The sequence below is a fragment of the Nesoenas mayeri genome (genome assembly GCF_963082525.1).
Source record: "Nesoenas mayeri genome assembly, chromosome: 3".
Taxonomy (NCBI): Eukaryota; Metazoa; Chordata; class Aves; order Columbiformes; family Columbidae; genus Nesoenas; species Nesoenas mayeri.
Window position 1 is genome coordinate 16,458,382 of NC_137544.1, and position 19,156 is coordinate 16,477,537.

The 19,156-nt window shown below is 40.8% G+C and overlaps 1 protein-coding gene across 1 annotated transcript in view; it reads right to left on the bottom strand.

Annotated features, from left to right (window-relative positions):
* The window catches only part of TAF1B (TATA-box binding protein associated factor, RNA polymerase I subunit B), a gene marked incomplete at both ends in the record, with an annotated part of 48,872 nt that extends 31,565 nt beyond the window's left edge, over positions 1-17,307 (bottom strand). Inside the window, 8 exons of the mRNA XM_080342962.1 lie at positions 1,734-1,833; positions 9,084-9,240; positions 12,369-12,501; positions 13,075-13,170; positions 13,460-13,557; positions 15,409-15,496; positions 15,979-16,077; positions 16,864-17,307. Coding sequence (XP_080199088.1) covers positions 1,734-1,833; positions 9,084-9,240; positions 12,369-12,501; positions 13,075-13,170; positions 13,460-13,557; positions 15,409-15,496; positions 15,979-16,077; positions 16,864-17,307 — 1,215 coding nt within the window. The remainder of the gene's footprint in view (positions 1-1,733; positions 1,834-9,083; positions 9,241-12,368; positions 12,502-13,074; positions 13,171-13,459; positions 13,558-15,408; positions 15,497-15,978; positions 16,078-16,863) is intronic.
* Positions 17,308-19,156: the final 1,849 nt, after the last annotated feature.

Below are 19,156 nucleotides of genomic sequence, written 5' to 3' on the forward strand. Positions count from 1 at the left end.
CAATGATCAGCAAGATCAGTTCTGAAACACTCAGCTACTCAAGTTTTTGTAATTATCAGCCCAATGATGTAGTTAAAAATGTTAAAACTAAATAAACCTACGGATGTGTTACTACAGGAACACTGAAGGTAAAAAAGAGAGCAGATATCCCTAGAAAGTGAAAGCCACAATAATACTGGAGTGGTTGAAAAATAAATTGTACAATAAGCTTGCAGAACTTTATCTATGTACCTCAGTGAAAACAAATTTAAGAGATTACTTGATTAGTGTGTATATATCCACTTATACTTTGGAAGGGAGGGGTGCGGGTGTCAGTATCACAGACAAGCAAGATGGAAGTTACAAAAATTCAGCTTTTAGATCAGCAATTTCCTGCAGGCTAAACAGACGACACTAGATACAGACTCATCATAAGCAACGACAAGAGAAGTCAGATTTGTTTGGGTTATTTTTCCCCAGTTTGTGAAAAAAAGGAAAGTGACGGAGGGTGAAGGGGCTAGACTTTCTCTTCTCTGTAAAAGGTGCAACAAGATTAAACTGACCAGCTTGTGGCTTTCAAGTTGTAAAGTCCCACTGCCACATCAGGACACGCTACAGTCCATAGTGGAAACAGCAGAATAATCCGAACCGTCAGCTCTGGGAGAGCTGGGGCAGCGGGGTGGGGTGTGTATTTTATTTAGTCAGGCCAGAAAACAGTTCTAGGTAACAATTTTTAAGTGACACAGACACCTCCAAAGGATGAAGGCAAAGGAGGACAGAGAGACTCAAAATTAAAAGAGTTTACAAAGAAAAGAAGTTTATACCCACGTTTCAACCTGATGTATCTTTTCTATTAAGGAAATATCTAAGACAAAAAAAAAAAGAAATCAAGAGGTTTCATATTAAATAGATCTCCTGAATTTTTAAATTTGAGGTCATAATTCTTATTTATCCAGACAGGATAACAGTCATATAAAAAAAACAAATGCTATCGATTAGCTTCTGAACAACTCATGACCTGCTGAATATAAGCTACTGGAGAACAGTAACATTACTCACAACATCATTACTGAGGTCTTGGGCCACAAAGAGCTTACAGCAGACCAAACCCCAGCTTTTCCTGTTAGCAGAATTGCTGCCTTCTGCTCGTAAAAGCTAAGTTCTGCACACTTCAAATACCCACGATAAACTTCTTTCTGCAACATGCCATCAGCTGGCAATTGTTACCACAGTACCTTAAGTAAGAGAAATTCACATTTTACTCAAGACTGTCCATCCCTATTCAGCTTCCAAAAGGGCTGCAACCCCTTGTACAGACTTTAGGTTTGATATATTTCAACCAATATAGCAAGAAACAGACCAAGAGACAGCATGCAACCCGTATTTTATGAAAAGAATGTGGAGTTACAAACAAATTCAAGACATATTTTTTAAATAAGCACCAAAATATTGCCCTTAGACATTGATCCTACTTCTGAGTGTTCCCAAAGCAGTTCTGAATACCTTTTGCTCTACAAGTTCTTACTGATTTTGTTTTAACTTAGATAATCGGTTTAGTAAGACTTGTTAAAATACTCTGAGTTACAGAGTGAAATGGTTTCTGCACAGGCTCCAAAAATGCAAAACATGAACTCTACAGCATAAGAATATATTTAATCGATTTATTAGTACAGTGACTAAAAAACCTGAAATATCACAAGATGACTGGGTTTTGGTCATTTTTAAAAATCTTTCCCTTGCCAGAAAAAAATTACCTCTACACAAAAGATCTTAAGATCAACTCCATATAATTTCATCTTCTCCGGAAAATGCTGAAAAACATTCAAATACGGAATATGACCTTCAACAACAAACCTGCATTAAAAACAAAAACACAACCAAATCAAAATACTTTTACTACTACAAACGCATGCATTTATTCTAAAATTAATACACAAATCAACTTCTGATTTGAAATAACATCACTATTATACTGCCTCAACAATTCTATCTGAAGTTACACACCCGTAAATGCTCCACAGGACAAAAACCAGTTCAATCATTTAACAGGCCTGTAAGTTCTGGCTCAGATATGACTGACAAACAATAATGTTACGGCAGTAAGCTCACAATCAACACGCTTATATGGAGTTTGTTCTGCACATTCTTCAGCTACTGCATTTCTGAAACTGCTTTAAGCCTCCTTTGAATGGTATGGCATTTCTTTTTTTTTCAAAACTCTTAAAAGTAAAATTTACTTAAAGCTTTAAACACAATTTCTGCTGGAGGAGTTTGAGTCAGGTAATGTGGTCGGGAGGAAAGTCACACAATGATGAGCAGATACACAGAGCTGAAACCCCATTAATGACATCTGTATTCTGATTTTTTTTAAGTATTATTCAGATATGAATAGAAATTATTTTGTATACTAATAAATACACTTTTTTAAAATTTGCACCCAAATAATGCATTTTTGGTTAAAAACTGGCTCAACAGTATTATTCAGGATTTTTCTTGACTTTTTCATGTGTATATGTAAGATGGGACTTAACAGGTACCAATAAAAAGCTACCACCACACCAAACCTCTGCTCTTATCTAACATCTCAGCCGACATTCACAGCAGGCAACACCAGTGCTGAACAAGCACAGATGCTATTCTCATTCCAGATTAAAGCATAGTAGCGGTCTCCCATAGCACTGAGCTGGAACTACCTTCCTGTCTCCCATTCTCCAAAGAGTTTTGCTAGAAGAGTACATTAAATTGGAATAAGCTAACATTTCTAGCAGAAAGACACTCTTCTTTAAATAATATTGGAGATTGGAAAACAATTTTCTCTCCTGCCAGCTGGGTTATCTGTGCAGTATCTGTCTGATCTTGCTACGTAGATGAGTAACTTCTTGGTCTATGATCTCAAGTCCCTCCTGGCTTACTAGTGGTTGTAAGAGTGGGCTCTGCATCTGCACCCCATGCGGGGCAGCACCTCCACACTTCAATCCACAGCTGGATCCAGTCCCACGGGCTGAAACACTGAGTTCCCCATAAAGTAAGCATAGCAATCTGCCACTTTCATTGAAAATGTGTTGGGGGGAAAAAAAAGAAGAAAAACAAACAAACAAAACCATACCAGCCTAAGGCAGAACATCTTCACAGCCAGAGCAGCCACTGCTGAGGAGGATCCACCTCCCTCCTGAGCCCACAGCCACTCACAAGCCGACCTTCCCTCTCCCAGTGCAGTGCCCTGACCACCACTGGCTACATGGTACATCGTGTGTACCTACTGAAGTCAACTAACATTCTGTTTAAAGGCTAGTTACTGAAAAGTTTACAGTTACATATCTTTATTTTTTTTTTTAAACATTCTCAACTGAATTGTCAGTTTAATTTAAAAATTGAATTCAAACCGGGATTAAAATGAAAAGCGCATTTCTTAATGAAAACTGTCTCTCTGTTAGAATTAACTGACCATTTCTAATGACTTCTGAAAATCAGCAGCAATCTGAAAAATCACATCGCCCAATCCTTTTTATTCAGAAGCTCTGTGAACTAGTCCCTTAAATGAAGAGGTAAAAGTCGCTGCACAATACTTTCTAATCAAATTGTGATGTACCTTTTGCTAACAAAATTTAAACAGTTTTCCTCAACCAGCGCAGATGGCGTTTCCACACCCCGAGTGGAGGAGTGCACTGGTCCACATGTTTGGTGAGGTTGTCCTCCAAACCCAGCACCAGTTGCTTGTCCTAGCACAACAGTTCCTTAGCTCATTTTTGTCAAGGTCAACTGCACTAAATTGAAGAATTCAAACTTGAGGGATGGTTTCACAGAATAGATTGAGGCAACCTAAAAGCTCAACATAACCAGTCGTACTTCCCTTCTCCTGGCCTGGCTGTGCGCTCCTGGTGCTCACCATCCTGACCCCATCTGCAGTCCCATGTCCAGCTCTGGAGCCCTCAGCACAGGAAAGACATGGACCTGTTGGAGAGGGGCCAGAGGAGGCCACAAAGATGATCAGAGGGCTGGAACAGCTCTCCCATGAGGACAGGCTGAGAGAGTTGGGGTTGTTCAACCTGGAGAAGAGAAGGCTCCAGGGAGATCTTGTTGTGGCCTTTCAGTACTTAAAAGAGGCCTATAAGAAAGATGGGGACAGACTTTTTATCAGGGCCTGTTGAGATAGGACAGAGGGTGATGGTTTTAAAACAAAGGAGGGGAGATTCAGGTTAGACATGAGGAAGAAATTTTTTAGAATGAGGGTGGTGAAACACTGGCCCAGGTTGGCCAGAGAGGTGGTCAATGCCCCATCCCTGGAGACATTCAAGGCTGGATGGGGCTCTGAGCAACCTGATCTAGTGAAGATGTCCCTGCTCATTGCAGGGGCTTGGACTAGATGAAGAAGATCCTTTCCAGCCCAAACTGTTCTATGATTCTGTGATCTTCTTCTACAAATGTAACTCACAGTAGCAGCAGCAGACTACCCATCACTCTATGGCAAGAAAGAAAGGTTTGCTCCCCATCTTCTAACAAACTGAGGAGGCTCATAGATGGCTCCTAACAAGTGCAAGAGTTGGCAGAGAGAATGGGCTGCATCACATAAGCAGGAGAGAAGAAAGAGAAGCAAGACCTTCCTCTTTCAGCAGCAGTGGCTCAGCCGATGATAAGCGTTGACTGACACGCGTTAAGGCGCAATCACACAATCAGCTTTCGGATTTGAAGAGCTGGTACCAAGACACTGATGGCAGCAACCTCCTGAGCCAGCACAGCAGCAGATGTAAGAGGACAAACAATCGGGACCTTCCTTGGGGTGTGGTGGCGATTGCAGCCAAACCACCCCAGCAGCTTTGCTGCCTCTGCAGCGGGGAATCCCACCCTCCAGCCACTGCCATGCACCCCTCCCTGCTGACAAAAGCACCTGTGTGACTTCTCAGAAAGAGCCTTAGATTGAGAACCAGTCTTTTGTTTTCCAGGGTTTGATTTCAACCAGACACGTCTCCAGACTCAGCTGACTGCCAGCACAAGGCGGAAATGGACCGCGGTGAAGCAAATTAACCTGTGCTGAAATGTCCGGCGAAACTTTCTTTTGCAAAATTAGTTTTCTGCAGATCTACTTCTTTCAACTAATACACCATGAACTGGATGAATGCACCCAGGGCAAGAGAAAGAGCAGGAGTGTTTATGCAGGACCAAGGCAACTGACACTCAAATCAGCTTAAACTGATGCTGGAACCAAATCCAGAAACAAACGATGTCTATCAAAATGGTTTAGAAAAAAAAAAAAGAGCTTCCACTCACTTGGCTGTGCCGTGTCAAAGCATTGTAACTGTTTAAAAAATAATAGCATCCTTCCTAGCTTGAAATTACTGTCTCCATACAAACGAATGCTCTTCTTTCTCAGGCTCAAAGTTGTTTTTATGTTCTAAAAATACATGAAACGGTGTAAATACCCTACTATGAATATAATGTGCTGATGATTCAGGTTTTAAACACTTACTCCAAAAGCCCAGATTTGGAATAGCACTTCAGAACAGTTTCTTCTGTCTGCTGTTCTTCCAAACCTTTCATTTAACAGACGATCAAAACACTTGTGAGATTGTTGTATCAGTGAAGTGCCTGAAAACTTGACTGGCAGATACAGTACATAGTCTGTGTTCTTTTAATTACAGCAGCAGTATATATTAGTAAGGTCCAAGAATGAAAAAAATCCAAGGTCCTCTGCATGCTACAAGGAAATGATGCATCTGTTAAAGCCACACAGTAATGCCACCAACTGATTACAAGTTTGGTCTTGCCAGCACGGCTGGGTAGAACTGCATTTGAAAAGCACTGGTTCTCAGAATCTCCAAGTCTAGCACCTTGAAACTTTTTTGTACAAGCCAACAATTTTATTCGTTATTTAGATAAATAACATGCAGCATAGGGATTTTGTGACATTATTCACAATGGAAAATGTGTTGCACAGACTTGAGTACAAGGTTGTTATAAATGTTATTTTTAAACAAAAATGTCCCTGTCAGAGGAGGTAATTGTAGTGTTTGTCTGCTAAGTGTGTCAAGTAGCAAGGAGGAGTATATTTCTGGTGTTGTAAATCCTTCAAAAGCTGGCAGGCTGCCCTACTATAGTGCCTAAGCATGTATCACAAGGGAGGAGCAGCAGTCAGCTGACTTCAGGGTAGGGAGAAAACCAAACTGAGGAAAAAACACAGCAGAACTTTAAGTACAACTGTAATTCAGCTGGTTTAAATAAAACAATTTGCGTATAAAGATTTAAAAGGTAATGTAGAATACTTAATGTTTTCTCTGCATAGTTTTCATCTGTGGTCTGTCGCTATTTTGATCTGTGTATCTTAATGCATGCAAAAATGTGAGCATTGTCTGATTTTTAAAACTTAAATATTCAGAAGTTAGAAAACAAGTATTTTATGGTAGTTCACGCAATTCAAAATTCTTTCCCCTTCTTCATCAAACTTGTGAAAGGCAAAGACCTTAAGGGTAGGGAGGGAAGCATGATAATGTAATTACAGTCTTATATAACTATCGTTATCATGGCAAAACTTAGCTATACAAATGACATTTTTTTAAATGTCGGTTTCTGCATTTAACTTAGTTCATATGTTCAGTGCATTTTAAGTCACTGAATCATTCTGATTTACCCACTTTTAAAAGTATTATACACATGAATTGTATTGAATGAAATGATACCTTCTCATTCAAATCATCTTATTTCAATTTCCAATTACTAGTTTTCTGATTATGCCTTTCTGGGCTATATTTGATCTTCCTCCCCCACCCCCGCTTCCAGCTTTTTTTTTACTGTTTCCTCTGTGTTTTTCATGTTTCCTCTAAATCCTTTCAAGCAAATGCACTCATCTCCTAAATATCTCCATACAAAGGCTGTTCTCCAGGTTCTGAATAATTTTCCTGGATCTTCCCAAATTTCTAGAGTGCCAAATACAACAATATACCATTAATAAGCAAACACCCCTATTTACTTTTCCTCTTAACAGTTAACTTTGACAGTTGGATTTGTTGTTGTTGTTTGGTTGTTCATTTTGGGGTTTTTGTTTGCTTGGTTCGTTTTTTCAAACTACACCATTGTACTAAGACGGGAACTTGTGAGGATGTATTTCCCTCACATGACCCCACAAGCTTTCCAGAAACAGTTTCCGCTATTCAGTAAACAAATAATAAATATTTCATTGTTATTTTTTCTCTCCAAACAAGATAGGATAAGCAAAAATTATCTACTGTGAACCATTTGCTCCACTCCAGCAATTGTAATTTATTACTTGGATTTTTGCTATATACAAACATTAACAGAAATGATTTATATATTTATTTTCTAATCATTGACAAAAATACAGAGTATGCTATGGTAGTTCTGACTCCTATAGAATTTCTGTAGGAAGATCCTAGTCAGTAGGTCTATTTCTTAATCCACTAAATAAATATTCCTGTATTGGAGGCTGATAGTTTGAATTTGGAAAACTGTGGCATTTTGCTGAACATTTTACAAGCGTCTTTTATGCAATAACAGCATACCCAGTTATGCAAACATGCAGTTGTTTGTGCAGTTCTGACCAATGAAGGCAACAGTGCCCCACTAAAGTTTAATCAAAGGGTTAAACACTGTTTTGCATAGAAATAAATTAACTCGTATTAACTACTGTACTTCAGACATACAAACCTCCCCTTTTAAAAAAGTACTTGCAACAGAGCATTCTTCAACACTCATCCTCCTCAGAAAGCTTGTACAAAGCTAGAAAGTTACAGGTGGAATTTGGCTCTGCAGAGGAGAGAGGCCACAATGGCAGATCAGGCTCTGGGGTAAACTTCCCTTGCATTTGTCACACTTTCAGCATCAGTACTAGTTATATGCACCGCAGGTGGGGATGATGTCCTCACTGCCTTGCCTTTTAGCTCCCAGGTTACATATTTGAAAAATAAAAATTAAAGAACTGAAATCTACCGTATCAACTGAATTTTGAATCATTTTTTAGTTTATTTTGTCCAAGTTTGCAATTTGAATTGCCAACTTACAGTTACTTGAGTCATTCTGTTCCTTAAATTTTAGCAAAGTAACATTTTTTGCCCCACAGAATTTCAACACTGTTTAAAAAGGTGTATCAATATAAAAAAAGATCTTCCATGGAAGACCTAAGAATTCCTGAATTTAAACTATTTGGGCCTGATGTCAAATATTTATTACTAACAAGAAAAGCTGAATTATTTTTCATTCCTTAAGTAGAGTAGAATAGAATAGAATAGAATAGAATAGAATAGAATAGAATAGAATAGAACAGAACAGAACAGAGCAGAGCAGAGCAGAGCAGAGCAGAGCAGAACAGAACAGAACAGAGCAGAACAGAATAGAATAATTTTAGTTGGAAGGGGCCTACAATTATCATCTAGTCCAACTGCTGACCAAAAGCTAAAGGAATTTGTTAAGGGCATTGTCCAAAAATCTCTTAAATACTGACAGGACTGGAAGTAAATAAGGAGTGTGTTCAGAGCCTTGTAGAGGGGAGAAGGGAACACCACTGTCAGCAATAGTTTTGACGGTCTCCATTTAGCATCAAACCCTACTATTAGAACATTTTATTCTCCTACATTAAACACTCTATCATTCTGAACTCTGATAATTACAAAGATATGAGGGTGAAAAAAGACTTCCTATATTAATTTCTGTGCCCAACTCCATTGTGTGAAGCTATTTAGCTACCTTTCATATCACTGTATACTGCTGGTATTGTTTGTATGAGCACACTGATGTAAGTCCTGGAGAATGTTTACTCATTTAATTCTGGCATGCTGACAACAGCAAGAATAGCAGAACAGTGACCATACACACCTCCAGTTAATCTTAAGAAATTGTGAAGGAGAAGGATAAAAACTTCTTTATCTCCAAAACTTTCTCCCTTACAGGTCGTTTAGATTCATCGCAAGCAACAGAGAGAATAATCTCCAAAAGCAGCAGCACAAATTGTTGTGTCAAAGTAAAGATAAGACAACTAAATAGAGAGGAATTCTCACTTTTTCCGAGCAAATTAGTAAAAGAGCAAGAGTACAGATCTAACTTTTTAAAAATGTATTATTTACAAAAGCAACAAATATTTCACTAGAGACTAGACATACCTTAAGAGATCAGATAATGTCATTGGTTCTCTCAACCAGAGTAACGCCATATAACAGAACGAAAGGGTCATTGGCATTGTCATCCTCAGCTTCTCCTTTTGGTTCTTCATGAAATACAAGCTACCATCTACCGATCCAGAGCACACAGAGGTGCTCGCTTGTGTTTATGTTAAAAACAGAAAAGAAAAAAAAAAGTAATTCATACAACATACACACAGTCCATGGTATATAGGAAACAAGATAAAGGAACATATGTGGACCCTTCTTCAGCAACTAGCAACATATTGAAATCATTACTTTGAGTAGCTGGGTAGTTTGTGTACTCTTCTACTAAACAGTTAACTCTAATTTATTCATCTCCCATGATAAGAGATGACAACCTGTTTCATAAATTGCTGCTTCACTTAACTAAGATGCTGGATCATATGAAGAGACAAAACATGCTCTGGTACCCATCCAAACAGAACTTTTATTGGGAACTACACTTAAACCTGGGCTTCTAGAAGGACATGAACTCCTATCTAACACATAACTAACAGTACTTACGAGCTGGAAATACTATTTTCCATTTGAGAGATAAAGGAACAGTGGGGAAGCAAGGGAAAATTCAATGTGCTTAAATCAATGCCTTGGAGTTGAGGATTAAAACAGTGTTTTAAACTTCACAGTCAGAACTTTAACGTAAACATTATTTACATCACAGAAATTTTACTGAAGTAAAGGTATGTAACCATCTGCCATACAATCTCTAACTGTAGAAATGTAAATATTCTTTTAAAATAATGTAACTACACTAAATAAAAAATACCTCTAGAACAAAAATATAGCAAATGGTGAAGAAGGTGGGAAAAAAACAACAAAGAACAACCAACCAAACCTCCTTACTTCCCTACTGAGATGAATCACTGAAAACCAAAAGCAGCAGCAATGAGAAATTTAATTTAAGGGAGTCATTTATGAGTTCGGAACCTTTTCAGCAGTGAAAGCTGGGAGTTCAGGGAAGGAGGAAGAAAAAAAGAACAGCCTCTCTTCCCTACACAATGACCCAGCTAGACCGAATGGAAATGTTTTGTATTTAAAGCACAGCAGCACAGAATATCAGCATCGATTCTGTAGCCATTTTCTCACTGTGTTTACCCACAGTCTGTTCACCTGTTCAGACAGAACAGCAAGGGCTGGATCCAGAGCTCCCCAGCTGGGAGCTGCAGGGCCATGGCAAGCAGCCTGCAAAAAACAGTTTAAAACTTGAGAGAGCTGTGCAGCTCAGCTCTGTGGTTATGCTGGCAGGTCACAGCCAAGCCTGGAAGGTGACAGCGGTCAGCAGGGAGGTCCAGTGCCCACTGACATGCAACATGAAGACAGACACTGCAAATATTGTGTTCCTGAGCCAGATTTGGTCTTTGATGCCACCTACCGGCTCCTAAAACGGCAGGGACGCGGCAACAGGTTAGAAGAACTGGCTCAAACACACACCTGGTACAGAGCAAGACAAGGTCCAGATGACAGCATCCTGCAAGGTCTGTCTTGTACAGGTGCGCCAGAGAACAAACACAGTAACATCACTTAACCCTCTTAGTTTCACCTTTTACATGGATACTTATGCTTAGAGGCAGCCTCATGACTGAAACTTCATTATTAATTTCACATTCAACTCAGTTTAAAATAATCCTCATTATATTTGCGGCCTTAATGATGGCACACGATTTCCTTTTACTTCTTCCAGCTTATGCAAGGCGTGACAACACAGTTACACACAGGTAATAACCTAAGAGCTCAACAGGCTTCTCTAGCAATATCTCAGTGCTATACTCAGTCAAATTTGGTATTAACTCTACACACACACCAAAAAAATCAAAACAACAAAAAGGGCTTGCACAATGGACAAGTCCCAGAGGGAAAAAAATGGTACTGAGGTTTCCAGTCTGTAGTAATAACAGCTCAGTAAAAACAGTAAAGAAAAGGAAACCCATGAATCTTCACAATGATTTTTAATCAATTAGAACGCCTCTAGTATTACCTGTGTTAAATTTCAATACACAAACCAAGTCCTATGTTTGTCTGATTTCACCAAACTGTAGTTTTAGTGACTCTTAATCCATTTCAAGAGCTTTTAGTGAAATCAGTATGACTACTTAAAGCTGAATTCGATCTCTGAAAAAACAGACCAAGAGCACATTAAATTATGGCCTATCTTAAGACTATCTACCTTCACCAGTGCCACCAGTTTTGTCCCTTTTTCTCCCTCTCTAATTGTTTTGATTTTTTTTTTAACTGCAGACGATCAAGTTTCTCATTCTGATTCCATTTCTGGACTTTGCAAAATAAAGAGAGAAACATGAAAGAAAAAGATTGCATTCTTCTGAGGGTATACAGGCAATATCATAGAAAAACAGAAATAGGACATAAAGAGGACAGTACATAACAGAGAAAAAGAAACACTGAAAGAAACAAGAAAAGAAAAGGCAAGCAAAGAATAAAGCAAAATAAGAAAACCCATCAGAAGTTTAAAATTCAAGCAGAAGCTTTCAAATCTGCCTAGAAACGTATTTCCACTATCAGACATTGCAGCATTGACTGGCATTACACTTGGCCAATAGCATCAAACACTCTAATTTTCTGCAACATTTTAATTACAGAATGCTAAATATTTTCAGTATTTTCAAGTTGATATCGTGAACAGAAAGGAGAAACTGATGGAATGCTAAAAGAAGATTTTTGACAGAAGGGGTTATAGGAAAAGTAGTAAAAAGAATGTAGAGACAAAAACACAGAAGTACCAAAAATACTGTAAGCAAAAAAATTAGAAAGCTAAAAGTACCTATGAGACAGAAAAAAAAATACCGTCCCTAAAAGAACAAAGTTTTTTTTTCTTGTTTTAATATCAAAGTCACAACTGACAGCTCTGCTATTAGTTGAACAAGTGCTCATTGTTCAAAGCTATCGTGTTTGTAAACATCTAGCTTTACAAATATAATAGCAATTTTTTCCCCACTCCAAACAGGAGGCGTGGAGCAACCTTGTTCTGAAACAGAACTTCCTCTTGCATTTCCCATTGTATTTCCAGGTCCTGTTCAACTTTTGTCTCCTTGGGTGGCGGTTGGGGAGAAAAGTCTTACATTTGTGGCAGAATATAAAGTATTCTAGTGGCAAACAGGACTGAAAACTTTACACTTTCCAACCAGTTCCTCCAATTCATTGTACATGAATACACTGCATATACATATTAATTTATATTAAAAAGCTGTACAAAAGTGGTTTCCAGACAGTTCAGTTTGTTGCTCCTACCTGAGACCTTGCTAATCGATGAGACAAAGCTGGAATCAGTCTGTAGATCCCCCTCACTTTCAGAGAGAGACAACAAGTGAAGGGGGCTGGGCGTCTCTGGTTCACTCTCCACATCAGTACTGCTATCGCACACCTGCTTTTGTAAATAAGTCACTGTTAGCTACTGTTTCCGTCTGAAGACCCAAATAAAGCGTAACACATGCATGATCAACAGTAAATGAAGTTTAAACCCAAACTGTTCACATGTAAAGAAATTCTGAAAAAAAAAGCATTTTTAAAGGATTTCTCCAAATAAGAAGAGTTCTAGTGATTACATTAAATTTCAGTCTGCTACAGTGACGAGGAAGTTGGTAATACATAGAAACAAAGCTTGATTAAATAACTGACTTTGAGAGAGCAGGCAGGAAAGGGTGGTAACTGGTGATCCATTTGGTATTTTAATTTCTGCTCTATCTACTGACTATCTATGTCAAGACAAAGAAATTTTTTAAAATAAGCAGTTTTCCATACTTGGAGATTCATTTTTCTCTTGAAATAGGAAAAATCCCAACAATAAAATGCACATGGTGAACCCTGTTTAGAAGACAACTTTCATGCTTAATTGACACCAATACAAGCTAGATATGTAGCCTGTTCAAAGTAGGTTTCTGTTATTGCTTTTTAAAAAGATACCAAACATCTCATGGGATTTGAGCCTTTCACTTACAGGTAATGCTTTGACAGTTTCCCCATCTGGTCTGTCGCAATATGCCTGTTTGCTCTTCTGAAGGTAAAGCCTCCAAAAATTGCAGAGAATTTCATCCTGATAAATACAAATGGATAGTGATTAGTACAAAGTTTACAAGATCATTAATTGCTAAGAGAACAGAGCTCAATTTCTAACTCCGGAATCTGAATAATGTTCCGCCTCTAATTTTATTAACTATGTTTTAAAATTACCAGAGAAGCTAAGTTTTTCATATGCTCAATACTTTTAAACAGAGAGTTGTTCAACTCACTTTAAAAGCTACAGTCTTTTGAAATAGCAGGTCCTATAACACACAAACAGCGTGTGTACAGAGCGTGTACAACTCACACTGACATCTACATACCTTCATTTGTGGACATACTCCTAATGCTTCCAAAGCTTCAGCTTGTTTCTTGAGTACAAGCTGAAAGCCTTCACAAACATACCATTCACAGCCTCCATCTGAGTACCAAAAACAAAACTGTTAGAATTATTTTGGGTTATTTTAACCTTATGCATGCTTATTTCCACTTAATATTCTGTTCTCTTGGTATTAGGACAGAGACATGTCTCTCTATTAAATAATTTCAGATCCTAGAGGATAAACCAGCTACAGTGAATACTCCATTAAGTTCCATTTATTCACAGTCTTAATCAAGAAGAAAAGCTACTGAACAAGCACTGTTCTCCACACATTTCCCAATAATAATATATTTCACTGTAACTTCTAGTGTGGCAACTGAGTGGAGAGTTGTTAAGTGACCAGTTTTAAAATAACTGACAACCTGTCATTAAAAAATTAAATATGATCATTTCTTTCCCATCCCCAGCAGAGAAAATTGGAACACATTATGGTGGTGAGTCAGGCAAAAAACAACCAATATCACCACGTTCTTCACCATTCTCTCCCACAGAAACACACACATTTAAATGAAAGAAACTTTCTCAGATATTCCAAGTTTCTAGCAAACCTCAGCAGAACATGAATTTCATAAGAAGCAGGCCTGCTCCAATCTATTCACTGTTTCCTCAGACGGCATTGTGTTTACTTTTCACACCTACTTCTCTATATTTACTTCTCCTTTTCTACAGGCTTTTGGTTCTAGACATTTTCTCCGCATTTTCTCAACTTCCTTTTCATTCCCTCCACACCTGTTCTTCATTATTTTTCCTTCCAATAACACCTTGCATCTCACCAGCTTAGAAGTTATCTGCCCAAAGCTTCTGCCCTGCTTTAACAATGTTGGCTTTAACTGTTAACCACAGATACAGTTTACTCCTATAAATGCCTGAAAATAAGCTGCCATAGTATAATGTAACTGTACTCACAGAGGGGACTGTATGAAGCTAAGAGTTTCTATCTTAAGAAGCCTGGGGGATGGCTCATGACCTTCCTAACAGGAGAAATAAAAAACATGAAGTGGTACACAGCTCCGACTTTAGCAGTAATACAGGATAAAGACAAGTGGAGGTGTTGAGGTGGTTCCGCTTTTCACTCCTCCCTTCACCTACACACAAGTTGTTCTTTTAAAATGAATGTATTATCAGAACCCACTGACACCGCAGTAGAGCGAAGATAGGCCAGCGTCAGAGACAAAACAAACCCATGCTTCATTTAGCACTGATATGCATTTTTGCTTTTTGGAAGTGGCCACAACAGTAAAACAATTATCCAGCCATCACAGTATATATACATAGTTCCAGCAGCAGCCTTACTGTGACACCCTTATGATATATATCATCACACATAATGACTACTATTCTTCTGAATCAGGAACTCAGAAGTATAGAAGTGACTCTGGATGAAAGATGTAGCATTGGTTTAGCTACTGTAACTGCACAAAGTCTCTTCCATGTAGATTTGTGTGTAGGTTACAGGACCAGGCACCTGTAATGCAAGCCAGACTGATATTCTAAGAGCTGGACCACCAGTACATCAAACTGATACAGACAGCTTTTCTGGTTTTGTGATAGCCATCATAAGGAAGGAACAAAGAGGATCACCACATCTGAATGCATGCCACCAGCATATTCAATGAATACTGCCTTCCACAAATCAAAGTGGCAATGAGTAACACGTAGCTCCGTTCAACACAAAAAAACTCCACTACCAGGGTCACAGAGGTCACCTGTGGCACAGGAAGTCACCAACAGTGACTGCTGAAGGTTCTGACAGCATTTGGGAGATGTATTTTGTTCCTACAGTTTTTCCAAGCTATCTGCTTTTGGCCACCGCCAAAGACATAATGGGCTAGCTAAACCCTGGCTGAACAGCCACTCTCACGCAAAATACAGAGGGAAACTCATACATACCAGTTTTTTCCTTCTTTCTTGAACCTTTCGAGATTGTCTGGACTCTCGTATTAGAAATAAAATCAGTGTTTATAACTTCTCTAGTTCTCTGCAAAACAGGAATACATCTTAGCAAGAAAAAAAAGCCAGGCCTAACTCGCACAGATTGTCTCATCGTAAAACATTAACAGAGAAACTTGTTCAAATTTCCTAAACCAAAGGGAGACACAACATTTTGAAATTTTCATTCAGAAATTGCAGAAATAGAGAATTACTATGCTGGACATTCAGGGGACGTGTATCAGGGTTTGTCTACACTGGTAGGTACTGAAGCACAGCAGCACCCAGGCATTATCTCTAAGGCATCACACAGCACAGCAGCACTACAGCTGCAGCAACACAGCATCTTCAGGTGGCTCAGTGCACACGTTGTGATTCCAACGACCACTAAACAGTGTCAAGTAAAGCATGAAAAAGGAAGAACCACAATACTGCCAATACTAATGCCAAGGAGGAAATATTTTTTTTTAATATAAAACCAAGAAACAATAAAAATAAACCTTTTCTAAGGCCAGTAGCTTATCTTTTTACCTCAGTAACATTGTGGCAAGATCTGCAATAAAATCTGCCTCCATCAGTGAGACCCCAGTTCACTTCCGAGCACTGAGCACAGCGTTCATTAAATTCTCTCTAAAAGGAAACAAACAATAAGTTCCAAAGGTGTTCAAGTAAAACAAATGGCACTATTACCAGGCTGCTTCACAGCATTTGAGATTATTCAGAGGGGAGAATATTTATGCCTTTTACATTAGCACTAGGTAGACAACAAGTAATCAGAGCATTTGCTAGCAACTATAGATAACCGTGAACAAATAATTTTAGCCAGCACACACCAGCTCTTGTGTATGTTAACATTAGTACAAGGGGAATAGTAATCCACACATGACATGGCTTGAAAAAAACCACCCATCAGAAATGGAAGCAGAGACAAAAAGCAGAGAGCGGAAGATGAAAGTAAAAATGAATGTCTAGAACTGTGCAGACCCATGCAGCTGGAGACAGGCTGCACAGGCCGGTGAAGAGACGTGCCCGGAGAACGGGACTCTTCTCGGAGAAACCAGAGGAGGAAGGAGAAAAGAGGGGAAACGAGATGTTTTAAAGTGTTTGTCAGAAGCATCCCCCCGCGGGCAGCTCCCGTGGGTGGCCCCGCACCCCCGCCGGCTGCGGAGCACCGAGGCCGCCACGCCGAGGGGTCCGGTCAGGGCCTCGCCCGCCGCCCCCGGGCCCCGGCCGTTCCCGGCGGGCGGGACAGGGCCGCGCCGGGCCGGGCCGGGCCGGGCCGGGGCAGGCAGGGGCCGGGCCGGGGCAGGCAGCGCCCGCGCAGGCGGCGCCCAGCGGCGCCTCGGCTGTCCCGCCGGAACCGCACGCAGCCCCGGCCCGCAGCCGCTGAGCGCCCGGCGGGGAAGCGCCTCCCACGCGGCTGCCGTGCTCCGCCAGCTCCCTCCGGCCCAGCGAAACCAGCCGCCCCCGCCGCTCCCCGGGCCGCACCGCTGCCTCCTCGTCCATGCCGGCAGCCGCCCCGGGACCCGCACTGTGGCAACCGCGCCGAGCGCCGGCCTGGAAACTGCAGCCCTGGCACTTGCGTTCCGGAGCCCAAGCGGGGCCGCCCCCGCCCCAGCCTGGCTGCCTCCCCTCACCGAGAGCCCCTGCGGGCGGCTCGGGGCGCGGAGCGGTCGCTGCGGCCCGGCGCTGCTCGACGGTGCCCGGGGTGCCTGCGCGGCTCGGCGGCACGGCCGTGACCGTGACCGTGGCCGTGACCGTGGCCGTGGCCGTGGCGGTGGCCGGGGCGACAGCAGCGTGCAGAGGGGACACCGGGTGCTCCACTGAAGGGACACGGGTGCTGCATCTCTGAGGGGACATTGCGAGCTTCATTGAGAGAGCTGAGTTTGTTCAGCCTGGAGAAGAGAAGGCTGAGAGGGGATCTCATCAATGCTTATAAATGTTAAGGGTGGGTGTCAAGAGGATGGACCAGACTCCTTTCAGTGGTGCCCAGCGGTAGGATGAGGGGGCAACAGGCACAGGATGAAGCACAGGAGGTTCCGTCTGAATGTGCGGAGAAATTTCTTTACTTTGAGGTGCCAGAGCACTGGAACAGGCTGCCCAGAGAGGTGCAATCTGCTCTGAGTGAACCTGCTTTAGCAGGTGGGTTGGACTAGATGATCTCCAGAGGTCCCCTCCAACACCAACCATTCCGTGGTTCTGTGAGGGAACATGGGTGGTTCGAGGGTACGTGGGTTGCTTCACTGAGGGGACACGGGTCCTTCCCCACTGCGGTGTCCTGGGGGCCCCTCCAGCCCCAGCCCCTGCCATGGCCCTGCACGGAGCATTGCCCTGGCTGCGTGCACATGGCGGGTGACCGCTGAGGCTGTGCCCAGGCTGTGGGCAGGGGATCTGTGCTACTGCTTGTACAAAAGGAGGCCACAAGAACTCTTCTAACTATGTAAAGTGCTTGGAGATCCTTGAATGAGGAAAACTATGATCTGAAATTCACTTTCCATTAAAAAAACAACCAACCCCCCAGATCTTGATGTAGGGCTCTAATTTCTTGCACGCTAATAATAATGTTTAAAGATGTCTAAACACCAAGATCTATTATTGCAGTGAATTTGCCCACAAAACTGGAGAACAGGTTTAGGCCCCTTTAAAAAAAAATTTAAAAAAGGGGGGGGAAGACAAGAAATCTTCACTGAGTGAAAGCATGGGAAAAAATTAAAGCTAAAATATACATAGAAAGAGGTGAGGCTGCCCTGACAGCTGTGGTTACATTGATGTTGGAGGATATGTACAGAGCTAGAGGGGAACTGTTTATGTTCAAGACAAAAGTTATTACTCATGCCAACTGTGATCTTTTTTCAGTGTGGGTTGAACATTTGTATCACCCATTAAAGAGAATTACGCACATAATTCCTGACACGTTAAAAAGGAGATTGTCAGCCTCACAGAAATGTAGCTAATACTTTGATGAAACAGATCCTATTTGTGATTTTAATTTCCATATTTTTTGTTTGTGGAAATAGAGTTCTGGGAAAGCAGGGCTATTTTGTGTGATGGAAAGAGTTTGATCTTTTTGTAAGATGAAATACTACCTTGAAAAATATCAGAGTAGCTTTGTCTGTGGTAAAACAGGAAGAGTTGTGTTCCAGCTCATAAAATAACGCATTGCCCTTACCGAGAGCGGTGCTGTCTTTGACTCCACGCTGTGAGCAGGCAATGGGCCTGCTTGGTGGATTTAACTAAATTGAAGAACTTGTTTAAATTAAGCATGGAAGCAACTGCTTTGATGAGGCAGGACCTTGGAGTTAGGTCTTCTGTTTTCTAATTACAACTGTTCAAAAGAAATGATAAAGAAAGTGTAATCACAGGACTCTGCCAATTTGTCAAAATCAGAACACTTTTGATGGCAGCAGTTGAAGATAAGCCAGAAAAGAAGAAAAGATTGGCTGACTGCACAGGGAACTATATTGGTATAATTCTGGGTGTACTGGTGCAATGTGCCAGTAAAGTTTTTGAACAGAAGTGCCTACTCTCTGCTTTTGGACAATCCACGCTGCTCTTCTGAGCTGCATTGTCCATGCAGGTGAAGCAGAGATGTGAAAAGCTACCAAACATCAGGAGGGAAGTTGCACAAATACTAATACTGCTATTACTAGTTATTAGTATCCAGTCTATATATAAATGCAAAGCTTCTATCAGTATTTCTTGAGACCAT